Raw genomic sequence first — 19436 nt, forward strand, 5'->3', positions numbered from 1 at the left:
ACGATATTTAATAATATGCATAGTAGTGTATTTGTATTGTTTGTCAACTTAATTCCCAGATGTGACAGGCTACACCTCTGCGAATGTGACAAATCAATATTTTGTATCACAGATGTTTTTAAATTAACTGTTTCTTTTTCTTTCTTTTGTTTCTCCTATTGCCGAATTGTTTACGAGCTGTAAATGTCAACATGTTACGTTGTAGAACCTATAGAGATCTGATCTAAAATTACAGTACTGTACTGCATTCCAAACCTGAGCTCATAGCTCCCTCTGCTGGTACAAAAATAAATTTTGTTTATTTTATTATAATATGGCTAATGTAACAAGAGGAGGGTGACGTTGATGTTGAAGCTGCGTGTACCAGATACAAAAACGCAATCGGCACCTGTTGTACCACATATCAGGCGCCTATCCTTATCACCCAACCCATTGGGACTGTGCTGCTAGCATAAACTGAGAGAACTCTTGCTCGAAGGAGTGGTTTTATCAGGTAATTAGGTAATTCCAGGGTGACTACTACAATTTTTATTTCTCATATTTTTATTTTAAATATTTGCAGGTCACTTCTGATTTTTTTAATCATTATTATTGTTGTTGTTGTTGTTGACATAGTTGTAGGACTGTATAACCCATGAAGAGATCAAAGTATGCATTATGAGTTGGAAAAATTAGACAATTTATTTGAAAATGTATACAAAATTATGAATACCCTGTAAGAATAGAGTAGGTTAGGTAGATAAGACTTTATTGATCCAGAAGGGAAATTGACAAAAGAAAGACAAGCCAGGCAGGAGTCGAACCTACATTCTTCTGATCTGTAGTCAGACACATTATCCAATGCGCCACTGGCCCTGCTACAGGTTAATAGAATCACTTTTTTTAAAAAAAATGCAGAAATAACTGACAAAAGCATTTGAGATTTGGATTGTTACCAATACTACTAGTACTGCATCCATGAGATACAGACAAAAATGGTTTTCTCTTTATTCCCAAGCAGTGAACACTGCACCTACACTCAGAACCTAAGCCTCCAGGAAGAGCTACACTGGGCATGAAGTGCAAACAGTGACAATAAGAGACATTATCTTACAGCAGTTCTCCTGGAGCAGATGCAAGCACCAGCAAAAGTTAAAGCTACTTGCAAACAGCAATCCAAACAAATTAGGGGGGATAAATAATCCAAACTTCCAAATATTACCATTTCAGCTTTTTTTTTGTACCAGCTATTTTGATAAACCTGAGTCCTGGTTCTGATCCAAAAAGGCCTCAAGGGCTTTTTTATCAGGTCTTGTTTACAGGAGGTCTCCTTGGACACTTCACATTTGTTGAGATTCATTCCAGTATTTCCGTTGTCCAGTGATACCCTACTCGTCTCATCCGGTGTCTGGCCATTTTAGTCCCGTAGCTCTTGCAATGGTCCACACTGTCTCTCATTTCTTTCTCTCTTGTGTATCTGAGCATACATCTGCCTTTTTTGTGGCCTCTGCAATGTCCATATACTGTACAGTACGTTTCACTTTCGTGGTCCAAGTTAATGCAGGGGCAGTGTAGAAACACGTGTAACGGGTTTAATTGTAGTTTTGTTAATTTCACGCAAAGCCCTCCTCTGTTCTGAAGTTTCGTTCAAAGTGATGTGTTAAAATTATTAAAAATGTTTTGAAGTGTTTTCTTATTGATCATTTTTACTTTTTGTTTTGTTTTGCAGTAATATAATCGCAGCGTTTTGCGCCTTTGCTCTACACTCGGCGTGAGCAGTTATGAACAGGCGGGGGCAAAGGTTCGTTTTATTCCGGGATTTTTTCCTTTTATAACAGGATTTATAACGGGCTTTGCACGTTATACTGTGATCGTGCAGTTTTTCCCCAGATGGTCGGGCGGTTTGCCCCAATTTATATACTGTACGTTGTGTGTTGATTAGGTGTTGCTGTAGCCTTTGACAGGACAAGGGGCTTTCAGTTCATGGATGAATGTTGCTACAGATAATACATAGGGATTGCCAGAAGTTCAGTCTGCAATGAAAACTAGAGAGAAAGTAGAAAAAGCGATGTTTTGGCTGAGGAGTGAGGAGGAATGCGGGAGAAAGCACGAATACGAGGCAAAGAAGTGTGTGAGGGAGTGAGAGGTGGCTTTGAGAGAAAGCTGCCCATTAAGGAGAAAAGTTAAGTAAAGTGGGACACGTCTTGGCTGACTGAATATTTGGCACCCAGTTGGTGTTGGGGGAGAGGAGCAGATAGGATAGGCTCTGTATAAAACTGACCACTTCCCTGGGATGCCAATCATTCAATCTCCCCATCTTTTCTCCTTAATCAGTGTCTTTCTCTCAAAGCCACCTCTCACTCCCCTACAGAGTGAGCAAGGAGCCTCATGGTCCTGGGTCGATACCAGTCCCAGGTGTCTGTGCATCTGGGCTTTGCACATTATTCCATGATCTGGCTTTCACCAATAAGTTTCATCAGTGTCTGTGATTCATCTCTCTCTCTGTGGACCTGAGCTGGACTGGCATGGACAGCATGGAAACAACTGCTAGTTCCTATGCAACTCGTGCACTGATACAGCTCCCCATTCTAGTACAAGCATACTGTAAGCTGCATACACAAACGTTTTTGGAAGGCAGAAAAGCTGTTTGCATCCTGCCCTGGTTTTCTGTTACGTTTATGTAGGTTGTGGAATTCACAAAGTAGGCGATGAAATGACTGAGGTATGGGCACAAATCATTTTTAAAGAATGTATTAGCAAAGGAAAATACCAGTAAATGAAAAAAGCCAGCGTATTACTTGTAGAAAACAAAGGAGATAAACAAGATCTCAAGGACCACAATTTAATGTGCGTACTGTTTGTAATAATTCAACTTTTCATCAAGGTGCAAAAGGACAGCTGAATGAAAGAACAAGAAGGACTTAGAAGCAGATTTCAGACCATGGACAATCTGCAAGCAGTAGTAGTATAGTGATGAAGTCTTTTCATAAATAAACGTATGTTTATAATACAGAGTAGCATCTTTAAGATGTTTTGTTTACAGAAGTGTTGATCTACCTTCAAATTAACACTTTTCCATCCCTAAAGTTGATCACACGTCCTTGTTTTGTGCTTCACTGATGTGCAGTGCTAGATTAAGATAAGTCTCCAGCTTTAATTAATGTAATTTCACAAATCATTCAACAGCAAACATAAATACTTAAAATGCAGCTCTGTTTCTACATTATTTATTTTCAGATTGGTTTAAATATAAGAAAAATAAACTATGCCTATCCCCTATACATCCCAGCCAAGTTGTGTATCAACATCAAACTTGTAAAAATTAAACAAGAGGTCACATTTGGGTTTGAAAACTTGAAACAGTAATTTATGATCAAATTATAAAAAATAGAATTTTTACAAGATTCAATAGAAATTCCATTAATCATAATCTTTCTGTAATGCTATTGAAATAATACACAAAACAACCATTTCAACTATTTATTTGACCTGTTTACACATATTAAAAATATTAAAAATTATGTCATAAAATTGAACAAATATTTAGCCAAATCTATTTTAAAATGTAATTTAAATTTCAGTCGTGTTTTAAAGTTTGTCCAATAAATGTCTAGACTTTTTTGGTCCAGAGACCAAAGTTTTTATGTACACTAGCTGTAAAGGAGTGGGCTTGTGGTGATGGATGAATTGTAATATGGACCTCCTTTAGATGAAGAGAGGGAAAGCATGAATGCAGGAAAGTGCTATACAGTATATACTGTAATATTGACAGAAGTGATACTGTTTGGACATAACCTCATCTGGTATAACTTGGCATTCTAAGTTCTAATATACAAGATCGTATTGTAACAGATGATGTAGCAGCAATCCATGGTGCATAGTTTTATCCTATCTTTTCTGTAAGCTGCTTGCGCAAAAGTATTACTTATCAAGAGGCTGATTAAAGTACAGGCTGGGCTGGCCATCCCAAATCTCTGTCCTACTAAAATGTCATGAATAGAGTTAAGTGAGCCAGGCCAGGAAATCCAGAAGTCTGCTTGCATTTTTTTCATGGATGGAGACAATCATTACACATTTGCATTCTAAAAATGTATTTTGCTTAGAATTCAATATAATGCTTTATAGGAAATTAAAGTCTTTTTATTTGCAATAATACAACAAATTAGTTTAAGAATAGGTTAATCTCCATTTTATTCTTTTTGCTGTTCACTGTGATTCTTTTAAAAGAACCTGAAAGAAGGAAAAGGTAAAGAATATTTCTACCTCAATGGTATATAAGTGAGCTACCACAGCTCCAGGGAAGAAGATCAAAAGTAATTCTGACAGGACCATAAATACATTTCAAAGGTAAGGGCCATTGAGGAAATTGTATAAACAGTGTACTGTATGTGCAGATACAGAAACTAAACTGAAAGAGAATGCAGAACAGCTTCTGAACAGCTTCTGAAAAGCAATATAAAGTAGTGAGCACTCACCTGGTGAAACTGAATTTAGTTCCACCACATATCAATGTAAACTGTAAAAAGACATCTTTGATACTCAGATTGACATGATAACCAACAATGAACATTTTCGACCTAGTTCATGAATAACATTATTATTAATGGTGCCAATATCTTTGCTTGTGATTGCACACTGACCAAAAATGTAAATTTCTAAAGGATGTGCATTTCAGTAAAAGTTTCTTACATACAAGTTTTATGGAAAATAACATTTTGTCTGACAATTACACTACCAAAACAATCACTGTATAATCTAAAGTTTGTTTGATAAATATCATTCATGTTTTAGGTCAGTGTTATCAAAAGCTTATTTTCAGAAATGTATTCTCTCTTCCCAGTCTGTTATTTTTTTTAAATTTCAGGATTCTCTTTCATGAAACCTGATATGAGAATGAATGATTTAAATTTTACATATTTCAAACATTGAAGTTTTTGCCATTAGTATCAAGTACATTGGAATTCTTATTCATGTTTGTTCTTACAGTCTATAGACAGGTGAAGAAAGTGATAAAAACGGTAAGCAAGTGGTTACGATACAACATATAGTATAAAAACCAATATACAGTACAATTTACAATATGCAGTAGTAAACAACGATGTACGGTAAGTATTGCAAAAACAATACAGCATTCAACAGTCAGTGGTAGTGGCTAGATGTCAGTCAGTTTGCATTTAGCAATTAGCTAAGATACGTACAGTAGTGCTTGGGGCTAAAACCTGTTTCTGAACCTGGTGCTGTGTGTTTTGATGGTGCAGTACCACATGCCAGACTGTAGAGGTGAGAACAGTTTGTGGTCAGGGTGGTTATAATCACACATTATGGCAAAGGTTTTATTTCAGCAACAGTTGACATACAGTAGAGCTTATCAATTGATGGTACAGCACCCTCTGTATGGCCTTTCTGTCCCATGTGGTTGTGTGATGCCACCAGTCTGGACACAATGATGATAAAAAAGAGCATTTACTTACTCAACCCTAATATATTACTAAATATAATGTTTAATTCTAATAATAATATAAACCAATGTTAAAATTCCCCCCATTCCCCTGTGACCCTGTATTGGATAAAGCAGCCAGATCATTATTATCATCATCAATATGCTGCATATCTAGATTTTTTAAACAATTTCCCTGAAGAAATAGGACAGACATGCATTTGCCCATTCATACGATATGTGCCAAGTTTCCCAGTATCTGCATGTAAACCTTGTGGCATTTTTAAATTCTAAAAAGAGACCGTAGCCTTTTGTGTAAAGGCTCTGGGGCTTTTTCAAACTAATATAAGAATGTTTTCTGAGCAAGATCTGTGGAAAATTGTTCGATGCTTACTTTGGAAAACTTTAGTTAGTCTAGTTGTTTTCAGTGTTTAACCATTACAATTGTCATTTGTTTAAGATAATTAACAGAGTCAGATTTTATTATTGTAAATTGGCTATAGGTATTGTTTTATAAATCATTTGTTATTGACATTTTTTATAAAAAAGAGAGTATTATATAGAGTTTGAGGGCAGCATGGTGGTGCAGTGGTTAGCATTGCTGCCTCACAGGATCTCTGGGTTCAGTTCTTGACCTGGGGTGCTGTCTGCATGGAGTTTGTATGTTCTCTCTATATTTCCATGGTGTAACGGATGTCAGAAAGGACAATCCATGGAATGACAGGAGAGCGAAAGGACCCTATGCGTAGCGGCGAGATGGGGGTTAGCCCGGGCTCAGCTGTTCATGAAATGCCGTATAGAAACCTATGCCCTCAGGTAGCGGACGTGGGGCGACCTGGTGCTAGGTGGGTCTCAGGACATCCGAACATCAATGCTGAGCCCCACCAGAGTGCAAGACCCGGAAATATATAGCCCCAGGGAACGAGAGACCGGAAGGGCAGCAAAGCAGGAAACTAGGGACAGGACAGAGTAGGAGCGCCCTCTGGCTGCAGAGGGCGTGACACATGGTGTTCATCCAGATGTTTTGGTTTCCTCACACAATCCAAAAACACAATGGTAGGTTAATTGGCTTTTAGGAAAATGGTTCCTGGTGTGAGTGTGTGTATTTCTGCATATGTGTCTGCATTGTGATGGACTGACATCCCATTGCTTGCTGGGATAGGCTTTATTTCACCCACAACCCTGAATTGAAAGAAGGGATTAAAAGGTGGATGGATGTAGAATTTTGATGTGTAGAGAATGGTGGCCACAGCATTTTGTATGGTCATTTGTTTTCTTATAGACACAAATGGAACACAAGAGCAGAAGAGGACATGTGTGCAGCACTGTGGTGAAATGGAGAAGATCAACTATAGATGATGTGTAGTTAGTGAAGTTATGCATCTTTCTTCCCCTGTAATATTATGTGTTTTATGGTCAATTTTTTTAGGGGGCGGTGAAGTGATAATGAAATTAATGTTTCATATGAGCTCATTTCACAACAAGAAGCTTACAGCATTTGCTGTACATTCACAGTAATCTGATAGCTCTGGAGCCAGAAGCAGACCAACAGTTAAATTTAAATGATGGTTCCTAAACACCAATAAATCATCTTTCTGACAAATCAAAGAACAACAAAATGCCATAAGATGTCTTCCAGCATTTAGTTACCGCAAATAAGAGTATTAAGTGATGCCTTTTCATGGATAATGGAAAATCAATTGCAGTCACAAACAGAATGGATATTCTTTTACTGTCTTGCTTCAAATATTCTAATGGTAATTGATGAGCAATAAAAGTACCTCACAATAAAAAAACAATGTGTCACATGATTCTTCAAGTAAATATTGTTTCAGGATCACTTAATAAGTAGCAAATATTTATGTTATATATACTGTACACAACCAAACAACTGAACATTGATAAGATTCAGAAATTACAAAGAAATGTCTCTTTAGGATATTATTACATTACGATTTATACTGAAAGCTAAAGCCCTTGCTCTGAAAACAAATGTCATCCCTTCATATGGATGGAGGCAGGGATCTGTTATGGTCACTTATGGATGTGGGTCTATTTTGCCCTGGAGCTGTAGTGCACCCTCTTATTAGAATTGAGGGTGGTATGAATTCCATAGTATACTGTATGTGAAAATCCAGCTCACTTTGCTAGCAGGCTCAAGTTTGGTTGCAAACAGAATTTCCAGCAGGGTAAAATCCTGAGAGCACACCAAATCTATTGCCAAAATGTTGATGGAGCATAAAGTTAACCATCACAATCCCTAAACCTCAGTCCAATTGAACAATAATGTTATGAGCTCAAGGAGGCATTTCACATGCGCACATTATATGTTCTGAAGGAGGGAGAAGGTATACAAGGAGGGATAGTCACAAATCTCTTCCGATAACTGGATAAAGCTACTGTATTAAAAAGAAGTTAGCACCTTCCCTCTGTTATCCATGCCAAAGAAAGATCAACATAATACTGATTGCAGAATAGTTTTAATAATTTGAATGCATCCTAAATTTTAAACATCACACTCTTAAAAATATTCAATTATATTGGACACGTGCATTTTTGTAATATCCAAATCTATATGCAACAAATATACACCAATATATGTTATGACATCACATTATTTTCAATAACAGGGTCAATTTCAATTCAGGGTCACGGTGGCCCAGAGTCTATCCCAGGAAGCATTGGCACAAGGCAGGATACACCCTGGGCGCCACGTCAGTCCATTGCAAGACACACAGACACAAACACACACACACACTCCCACTAGGGCCGATTTTACAGAATCTACCAGCACGTCTTAAGACTGTGGGAGGAAACTGGAGCACCAAATGAACACAAGGAGAATATGCAAACTCCATGCAGGTAGCACCCCAGGAATTGAATCTACTGCTACCCACTGTTCCACCATGCCCCCTCATATATTGTACAATTGCTATAAGTAATTTTAGAACCAACTGTAAATCAAGCATTTGGTAAATAAATGGAATCCTTATTGAAACTCCTTTTGAAAAAAGACTTGTTTTTGCAGAGGATGTATATCATGATCTTTGGAACACTAGCATATGAACTGCTAACTGCAAAATGACTGGGATTTATCTCCTGCAGAACCTCTGAAAGGTTGGTGGAAAAGCATTTTGTGTGAGATATCAAACAATGAAGCTTATTTGAGGAGCTTGGGTGCCATAACTGTGGAAGGTAAGTACAACTTCACTTTAGTATAGCTGCTAAAACAATTTTATTCCCTTCCACTTTGGCAACAAAGAAAAATTGAATTGGCAAAATTAATATTGAAGGAACAGAGTGATGCAAAGCACACCGCCATAAAATACTGAACATGCAGTGAAGACAAAGTTCCAGAAATCTTCACAAAATAAAATATGTCTTTTGAAAGTCCAGATGTTAACCCTATAGAAAACATCTAGTGTATAATGCATTCCAAGCTTGATAAAAGTACTATCTGCACAACAGAAAGGCTTTGGATACAGCTTAAAAATAAAAATAAATTTTACACCAGACAACCACAGTACAATGATGCAGTGGACAAATATTCCAAGACCTAATTAATGTTCAGAAAAGCTGCATTAAATAATGGTATAAATGACCTTTTCAGGCAGAGATTTATATTCCTTTTGACTTGGTTTCATGATGACTTTGACAGATTGAGTTAACCAATGTCTTTAGTGTGTATCTGAACACAGCTTTAAAAATGGCATGTATTGTACTAGTTTTAACCTACAACTTATTAGGCCAGCTGTATTTAAATCTAATAACACCTTTTTCAAAATTTCCACCCAATGTTCTGTATAACACATTACATTGATAGTATGAGCAATGACTGCCACAGGGGCACTGTGCTCTGTCCTCAGATAAAACCAGGTCAGAGATTTTGTATGCATATGTAAGCATTTTTAGTCTGTCCTATACAAAAACTCTGAACACTGGCCATAGACAAAGGGCTGAACTCTGGGAATGCACATGGCGTTCAACCTAAAAAGGTTGCTTAGTTGCTTACCTTGTGGCAAAACTCAGCTTACAATCTTTGAATCCCTTATGTACCACCACTGTATAGCAAAAAATATATTTTAAAACATTTATTATGTAATTTGATAGTAATAAGAATTCCTAAACAAAAGTAAATCTGGGTACCAAGAAGAAACAATAAATGTTCACATTTGGGGTCAATAAAATTCAGCTCTGAATAAATTTCCCCCTTAATTCCATTGGTAAAGCAATGACTCCCTAATATACTGAATTGCTGATGGTACATAAAGGCTGGTGCTGCACTTCAGTGGGGGATGAAATGGATCATCTTCTGTATGTTAAGCATTTTGGAATGAAAAGTGCATTATCAAATCAAGGAATTATTTTTATATTGCGTGAATCATTATGCTTAATTATAACTGCAAATAAAACCTACAGTATATGAAAGATATATATTACTAATTTTGCATTCTCTGGATTTTAAACCACAACTATTAGCTGTGTTATTGCAACTGTGATGCTGCAATGTGTAAATCAATACCCAATATAATGAATAACATTGTGTCATGCCCTGTACAACTAGAGGGCGCTCTACTTCCATCCTGTTCTTAGTTCCCTGTGATTATTCATCTCTTTCCAGTGTGTCTTGTTGTGTAGCTTCCTGTGTCTGCTCTGCTCCTGGTTCAGCATTGAGGGTACGGATGTCGTGAGAGCCGCCTAATACCAGGTCACCCCAAGTCCGTGGCCTGAGGGCATAGGTTTCTATACCGACATCGTTTGACCCCCTGAGCCTGGGCTAACCTCCATGTTGCCCCTTTTACCGCTATGCATAGGGTCTCTACTGCTCACCTAGTCATTCCACGGTATGCCCTTCCCGACATCAATGACACATTGCCTCTCCCTCACACAAACAGCTTTATTTTAGTTTGTGCATATACTGTATATAATCACGTCACCACATTTCCATCTCTGTCAATAACTGTGCTTCCAAATTGAATCTCAGTAAGCATTGGCCGAAGGCAGAATATACCCTGGACAGCAAGCCAGGCCATTACAGACACAAACATGCACACACTCGCACAAATTTTATGAAAGCCAATTATCCTACCAGCATGTCTTCGGACTGTGGGAGGAACCCCAGATGAAAACTCTCCCCCACCTTGTTATAACGTCATATGACATCATCTCTTCTAAATTCAAAATTTCTTATATTTTGTTCCATCTTCTGGTATTGGTACTTTTTACAGAAACATAACATAACAGTGGGATGCTCAATAAACAATTGTCCTTGCTCTACTATATCTGAAAATATATTAATTTTATCTTCTTTTTTATTTTTTGCCACTGCTCTACAAATGTAGTAGGTGCAGATACAATACTTTATCGGCCACGTTACACAGTGCACAAGGAATTTGCTCTAAAGTTGCAGATAACCATGCAACTTGATTATTTTTTTACAAAAAAACATTACACTACATTACACTAAAGACAAAGATATACTGCATGTCCTGGTGGGTTATTACAAATGGAATTCCATAAGCTTTAGGAAGACAGAGTTCATATGGCTTTGGGATAAAAAAATCTTTAGGAAAACCACTGATAATGGCTATCAACAGTATGATACCTGTCTGTAAAGTGAGAGGCTAAGTGATTAAACATTATGATTCCCCAGCATGTGTTGGTAAGAGAGATTCTTGGAAAAAGTCAGTTATGAGTTTACTGGATATCCACTTATGGTTAAATTACTGAATTATATATTAGCAATTATGCATTTTTGGCACAATAAATCCCATCTGACAGATGAATGAGTAATCATGAACTATAGAGTTTATATAGTTGACAAACCAGTTTATGAAGTTTATGAAGTTCATGAATCACATTGTTTCAGATATTCTTGCATTTTCTTTCAGAAAATGTGTCACTGGGACACAAAGATAGTCAATTCCGATAGACAATATGAGGATATCATTACAATGTAAGCATTTTTTTCTGAACTTAATGGTGTTTTATTTAAATTAAACGTTTCTGCTTTGCTGAGTTGGGACCCCTGGTTCAATTAGTCTGTGTGGAGTCTGTATTTTCTTTCCATGTTTGCTTTGGTTTCCTCTGAGTGCTCCATTTTCTTCCCACAGCTCAAAGACATACTTTTAGATTAATTGGCTTCTAGAAGCTTCTAGGAGCACTGTCCCTGGTTACATCACAGCTCCAAGGGGACTATGACAGTCTTCTAAAAAGCAGACAAGGTTGACAATGGAAATGTTTGGTAATGGAAATGATATTGGAAATGTTTTGACAAAGTTTATACTTTGGAAAAATAAAACATTTTAGGAACAATAAAATGTAAAATAATTTTGCCCATTGTGCTTTTCATGTCTATGCTTATGGCTACAATTCCCATAGCCGCACACAGGAGAGAATGAGGAAGTGCAGCTCGACTCCTCTAACCTGCCATCTTTGAGCCATTCATTTTATAATGTGTCACAGACTACACAGACCTGTACTGGAGGTTCAGTGTTCACTGGAAGAGAGGCTGCCAGTACCTGCGAAACCAAAGGGGTTGCCGTGTCAACAACAGTCGAGACAGTCAACTAATCTCATTCTGCCCCTGGTGGCACTCAACCATTTGTGCATAGTCACTTGGGGAATCCCAGTCACAGGTGGTGACACAGGGTGGGAATTTAAAAGCCAGGTGAGGAATTAAAAACCAAAGCTGAAATCTTGATTTGAAAAAAAAACAACAACTGTATTTTGAATTTGAACTTAATTTCTAAGGTATTTAGACAACTTTATTACTGATTAGAATGGAGTAGAAAGTCATTTAAAATAGCCAGCTTTTTGGTACATTATATCTTTTTGCAGACAATACAACATAAATCCATAAAACTTTAATATGGATTTATGTTATAATGTATCAAAAACAGTGTATGGTATTTTATATAAAATGATGGTATATCTATAAAAAGTAATATTATAGTTCTTTCTGAAACGTAGTAATACAATACTATTCATAATTTATTCTAAAAATAAACATGTTGTGTATTTATTAGTGCAACATATTACAGTAAGATTGTGCTAAGAAGTTCAGCTAATTATTTCATAACATTTTTTTACTGTCGGTAATGGAAAAGCTTCAAAAGAAATAATATTCAATGGATGGAAAGTTTGTTTTTTTGTACTGTTTTAATCTTTACTAAAAAGGTCTTGCTGTTCTGGAAGCAAAGACCCTACTGAGCTAGTCTCAAAGGAATGTACTACTCCTGTAGCCTAAAAAAACTAAATCTTTTAGTTACAAATGGAGCAAACTATGCAGAGATCTGGTTCAAGCACTGAAAACGTCAAGGTATTGACAAAGTCAGCCTTATGGGTTTCTTAGCAAGGTAACACAAATCAGAGGATACAAACAGTAACTAAGGTGAAAGCATGTCTTTACACAAAAGCTTGTGGGAGGCAGGTGAGCTACAATACTTAATCATATTGTAAAAACCGATACCCTGGCATCTTAAAAAAAAGACATAGGGGATTAGCAAATTATTTAGCTACTGTACTACCAAATAGGCTAAATAGGTCAAATGGTTGCCTCTTATTTCTACGCATTCTTTTGTTTTTAGTTCAGTGTGTAGAATGATGAATATCTCAGTATTATTTGGTCTGAAAGAAAGCTAGCATTGTCCTCATTTCCTCCATGTTGGTACATGGGTCATAGCAGTTAATTGAGTAACAGTGCAAAACTGGGATCAAAATATATAAGATAAATAAAATATGAATTAAAACATCTGCCTGGTTTAAAAACTTTTTTCCTAGACCTGCATTAAGGGGAGGAGGAGTTTGGAGTCTGGCAGAAACATAACATATTGGAAGTGGAATCAAGAAGTAGGGTCTACATCATATGGAATGCTTTACAGAGAAACAGTGCGTTTTTTATATATCTACAATTCTTAGCATAAAGACGTTGCTTTGCCTGGCAAAAGTGATCTGCTAACATTTTAGGTCTAAATAACAAGGTCAGACAGGCTTACTTAGTAAATATGCAGCTCGGCATTATTCCCAGACAAAAAAAATGAGTAATTTTTAATCTCAGTGTTTAACATGATCATTGCAGCGGAAGAGAAGGCACATCTGTCTCTGCTCTGCTCTAGATAAACCGTGAGAGGACATCTGGATTTGAGTTGCTCTTTTTCAATGTGATGATACTCTTTTCTGAATTATCTTTTTAAAATGTATGGCTCTTTCCGATGTTTCCAAAGGAAAATACAGAAAACAACATGAATGTGAATGAAAGGGAATGGTCTTTAATCAGACTAATAGGACAGCATGTTGAATTCAAATTGCATGTATCACATTGCTATGGTTGGCAATAGGCTAGCCACAAGAACTAAAGGATTTAGTTAAATTAAGAAATCAATGTGCTTTTTTGTTCTACAAACATGGTTTTAAAAATTGCAGACTAATGCAATTAAAACACTTTGTAATCAATTTAATGTACCTTATATATATATATCAGATTTTTAATACCTGAGCAATCAAGAAGACAAAATAAAAACAGATACAGAGTTAAGAGGGCTGTGACTGCTCACACACCACTATCAGAATGGCTAGACCAACTTTGTACAACGGGCATAGACAGATGGCAACCAGATATTTTTTTAAAATATCAGCAGCTCCATGACCTTAGTTAAATACTTTGTTCTAGGCACCATACCTTTAAATTAGTGCATCATATTCCACACACCTGTCCTTAATTTTCCATAGTTTTATTCTTGAATTTTAAAGATGCTGATGAATACATAACTAATAGTTACCTGGACGTAAAAATGAGTATAAACCAGGGGCATTAGAAACATTTCATATACAGAGGTTAAACCCCGGCGCACTATGGCTGCGATCGCATCATCCAGGTTTGAGTGGAGAAAAAAGCGTTATATTTTTGTCCAGAAAAGCGTTATATACAGTAAGTGTAAGAAATTATTATAATTATTATTATTATTATTGTTGTTACTATTTTATTTAGCTGATGGCTTTATCCATGATGACACTCAAGTTTTAAAACAATCTATTAATTGTAATAATGTATAACTCAGTGTGGTATAATTGTATAATTAGGTGACTATTTTTCTATCACATAACAATGACCAAACAAAAAATGTATATATTTCAGTATCGCACTTTCAAATAATAATACAGTGTGTATAAATAACAAGCAAGCAGTTTGTCTTTTGTCCACTGGACGCCTATTGCTAAATAATCACAAATGTTTTATATAATGATAATTTGGTTTATAATGTTATATTTTTTCACTCTAACAAGTGGGAAAAGAAGCATAGTCGACTTGAAGGGTTAAGACGTCATTCCTGGGGGTATTACACAGTTCAGCTTTTGTAGTGCACATTTTGATTCCCCACTGGTAAAATAAAAACCTCATAATAAAAAAAATGGAATAGCTAACCTTATATGTTTCCATAAAAAATAACTTATATTATATAAACTTATATAAATTAAATTATTTTACTTATATTGTTTCTCCTTCTACCATCGACATTAATAATTTGTTTCACTAAAAATGTATGCTACGTTAATTAATATTTATTGATCTCAGCTTTTACATGACAAAATCTAATCATACAAGTCACCTTCTTTATTTCATAGATTGAACATAATTTGGACCGATCGTACAGAATGTGCCTAAACAGTAATTCCATTAACTTCCAGCAGGAAGGGTTTGGGGTTTATCAATGGAACAAGGAAATACCGATACACTATGTACTTTCTCCATTCAATGAATGTACTGTATTCCCGTACATTAGTTGCACGATGACTTATAACCTGTCTAGAAATATCATAATTTACTTCCCTTAATTTAGATACAAAATGCAAAATAAAAGCACGGTTCAGGTACGGATCTCCATGCTTTTGACAGAACAGGTACAGCGTCTCTTTCGGTGCACTCCTTTCGCCCACATCAACTTTACGGTGACCGTAGAACTGCGATTAGTGACGCAGTTGTTTTATGGTGGAAGGCGAGCGTCCTTTTTTTTATAAACTACTGTTCTTATATTATTTTATGATACAGGAACCGTATAATCTCTTTTACAAAAATCACACACCGATATATATATTGAAGTCACAACAACGATTAATGTTTGTTTTTTCGTTAGGAAAACGATTTGCCAAGTTCATAGCAAAATAATTACACGTCTAATTACAGATTTTATTTTCAATGTAATACGCAGAGAGACATGAGTCACAAGACCATCTATTATTAATATTTTTTTCAAGAATGGGGTTCTTAATGGCATTGTTTAATTCTCATCTTTTCTCTATTATATGGTAACAAGACTATTCCGATTAGCGTCAGAGTTTTTTGTTTGATTGACAAGGCCCATCCGGAAGATTACGCCTTCGTTCCTTGGTGGAAGTGACGTAGAGCTGTCAACATGTAAGATGGCGGCTCATCACAGGCAGAATGCTGCTGGGCGGAGAAAAGTGCAGGTAAAATCTGTTTTTTCATCGGATCTCAGTATGTGGAGTGAAGCGTACAGGTTTAATTTAGTACAGTGACCCTGGGTAAGGATGTGTAGAACATGCGAAACGAGATGAAAAGACGTTCGTATGAACAATTGCATTGATGTGGCTGGAATAGGGCAGGTGGTGTTCACTCAGAGGATGAGTGTACTGTAGCTGCAACATTTAGAAACTGTACTGCATTGCAATGCTCGACTAATGGGGTTCAGCTTTATATTGAGCGTATGAGCCAGAAGGATCGCCAATCACTGCATAATCGATAAATCATTCAGGTCTCGTTTAAATCTGTGAGAAGAGGTAGATTGTGAAAGGCCCTTGTTCTTGGCGGTTCTGTGGAACTAGCTGTTAATTCAATGGTCCTCACAGTACTAGTTGTTGAATCCCTGTTTAGATGTACTGTATTAATCGCGGAATACAGATCTGTTCAAGATTTACTGAATAGCGAAATATGATTTATATGATACCGAAAGTTTTTTTTTATTTAAATTTTTTGATGACCTTAACCTAGATTAGGACAGTAATTTCGGTCCAGGTGACACTAATTGCATTATTAGGGTGTAGCGTTTTTCCCAAATGGTAAATTTGTTACATATCGTGGTATGTTTCGTTAAAATACCTGTCTCTGTAGGTGATACGTGATACGTATTTATACGTGTATGTCCGGTTATGAATATGAAAACAATGTACATTATATTATACAGGTATTCACAGAAGGGTGGCATTAATTGAAGATAATGGTTTTAGGTTAATATTTCCCTGTCTTGCTTATTTTTGTTCTAATTGAACGCTTCATTAGTTAAGCGTCGTTACTTCATTAGTACTGAAACCCTAATGATGTATTTGTTTGATGTTTGAGTGTAAATTATCAGTTAATGTAAAGACACAAATGGGAAAGACAAGCACTTGTCTACGATTAAGTATTCTTAGCACTTTATAAACCCATTGGTTAAATTCCACCTTGAAACAGTAAATCTGGGTGACGTGAATTCTGAAACACGGTTGCTTGCATAGAGCTGAGTTTTGAGTTTTTTAGAAGTCAACTCATTTCAGTGTTCAAAACAAGGTTTCTCTGGGACTAGGTTTGGGAGTTACTGTTTTTAGATCAGTAGGTCCTGCTGTATGATCCAAATGTACTGCATTATTTCAGATTCCATAATGGAAACGCATGTTTCTAGAGGCAGCATACTCCCCTGACTTTATCTCTTCAGAAACGTTGCTCACTACTTGTGTCTTTTGTGATACTGTCATTTATTTGCTTGAGTTTGACTTGATTGATGCAGGACTCTATGTACAGATACTTAACAGTGACTGTAAAATATTTTTCTACTAATGTTAAGAAACACAATGTGAAACCATAGTAAACACAAAAAAGTAGGTATTTTAGTGATTTAGTGTCTGGTTCACGTTTCATTATTAAATTGTCCTTTAGTTTTAATAAAACCAAGACATTAACAGATTTTTTCTTGATTTTGGACATGGACTTGATTTAAATGACAATCGTAAGACTGATTAAAGTTCTTACTGTGGTAAAACGTAGCAATTCTCTTGCTTTAAAGTATTCAGATGTACTGTACATTTGTATCTGTTATACTCTACAAGTAAAGCTGCAATAGTCCAAATGTATCTTTTGTATATTAAAATGAGAGCATTAAAAGAAATGGATCAGTCTATGCATGTGTGTTTTTAGAAAACTGTGCTTTCTGTGTTCTCGACTGGTCGTCTCAATCTCCGGACCTCAATGCACTGGAATGATTGTAGTTTATATTCAAGAAAGCAGTTCACAAATATATACCAAAGGACGTAAAGGACCAAGAGCAATACTGCCTGGTCGAATGGCCAAAATTCCATACCTGGAGGAAGTGCCAGAAACCTCATGGCACAATACTAGGAGACCTGTCTTTACAATCAATGCAGAGGGAGGATATATGAAAGATGTTTTTGTTTCTGAATTAATGTGACTGGTGTGTTTTCTGGTCGTCTGATAAATTTGACTTTGCTTTGTGAAATGCTATCAACACTGCAGTCTAACATTTTTAGATTTTTTTTAAGCAAGACATATTATTCATTCCATAAATCTTTTTGTTCTGTGTTCTATGTCTTATTTGATTAGGTGAATGAATAAAGCTGAAGGCCTCTGTAAATTGTTGCGATTGCAAACGCCTAATAAGAGACTGTTCATAGCACTTCTCACCATATCAATACATTTTATCTCTTGAAGCCCTACGTTGCGTGTGCTGACCATTAAGCCATGAACTCATTTTTTTTCCATGGCCAGGACATAAATTGCATGTTGAGGTTTTACCATTTGTGAACTCTACACCTTCTTTACAAAACCCCAGTAATAACTGGAAGAAATCTGAAAGAGAAGGCGATGAGGCTGGTTTCTGAGATATGTAATGTATCCCAGGATGTTGGAACCTGAACATCCTTATCTGTCCAGATAAAGATATTATTAGTTACGCTTCCATAGTACACCCATGTACAGGTTTCTGCCAAAATAAAGGAAACACGTGAGTAAATGGGGGATAGAAAGTGTAGGTGCTTTCACAGAGGTGTGGTATTGGTATGCAAATCTGAGGGAAAGACATCAGCTAAGGGCAGATGTGGATAGAAGCGCATATTCCTCGACTGTGACGTCAATGCTTTGTTTCTGAATGCAAGGCGAAACAGACAAGCAGCTCTCTGCAATCAGTTGACGACAAATGTCAGTTTCAGCCATGAGCAGGCAGTTTCATCAAGTACAAGCCGTCGGGAAGTTCACAAAAGTTCACTTTTGCGAGGAAAGTGCTACAAAGAACGCAGGCAGTGGTCTACTGATCAGCGGAAAAATGTCATATGGTTAAATGAGTCATCCTTGATTCTGTTTTCAACATGTGGACAAGTACATGGCACTAATGTTGGAATGCACAGAACGTGAGTCATGCAAACACTTCCACACCAGAAGAAGGCTATAGGCTCGACTGATTGTTTCCCAGTTTCTGGCAGTTCTGTTAGAGAGTGGGGTGGTTTTCTGTCATGGTTTAGGTCCTCTGAAGCCCTTAGAGGTCAAAGGAAATGCAAATAAATACAAAGCCATTGTGAGTGATCACTTTCATCCTATGAAAATCCTATCCTCATCTTCCCTATCCACAATCCTATCCTCATCTCCCCTATCCACAAGTGGAGAGGTACATGGCACTTATGTATATGCCCCACAGGGCTCGAGTGGTCAGTGCACTGTAAACTGAATGGCTGTCCCAGTCACCAGGTCTCACCTCAGTTTAATACTTACGGGAGATTCTGGAGTGGGGCCTGAGACAGCACTTTTTCACCACCATCAACCAAACAAAAAATGATGGAATTTCTCGTGGAAGAATGGTGTCGCAGTTGGGTTCCAGACACATGTAGAATGTATGCCAAGGCACATTAAAGCTGTTCCGGCAGCCCATTGTGGACTCATGCCCTATTAAGACACTTGATGTTGGGGTTTCCTTTATTTTGACAGTTACCGGTGTTTATCAACACAGTGCTCTGGGGAGCT

General features: G+C 36.8%; 1 protein-coding gene across 1 annotated transcript in view; it reads left to right on the plus strand.

The window, feature by feature from the left end:
* Positions 1-15807: 15807 nt before the first annotated feature.
* Positions 15808-19436, plus strand: part of wdr48a (WD repeat domain 48a) — a 32398-nt gene continuing 28769 nt past the window's right edge. The window contains exon 1 of the mRNA XM_088918899.1: positions 15808-15883. Within this exon, the coding sequence (XP_088775025.1) occupies positions 15836-15883 (48 nt within the window). The 5' untranslated portion in view covers positions 15808-15835. The remainder of the gene's footprint in view (positions 15884-19436) is intronic.

The sequence above is a fragment of the Atractosteus spatula genome, chromosome 6 (genome assembly GCF_055471065.1).
Source record: "Atractosteus spatula isolate fAtrSpa1 chromosome 6, fAtrSpa1.hap1, whole genome shotgun sequence".
Taxonomy (NCBI): domain Eukaryota; kingdom Metazoa; phylum Chordata; class Actinopteri; order Semionotiformes; family Lepisosteidae; genus Atractosteus; species Atractosteus spatula.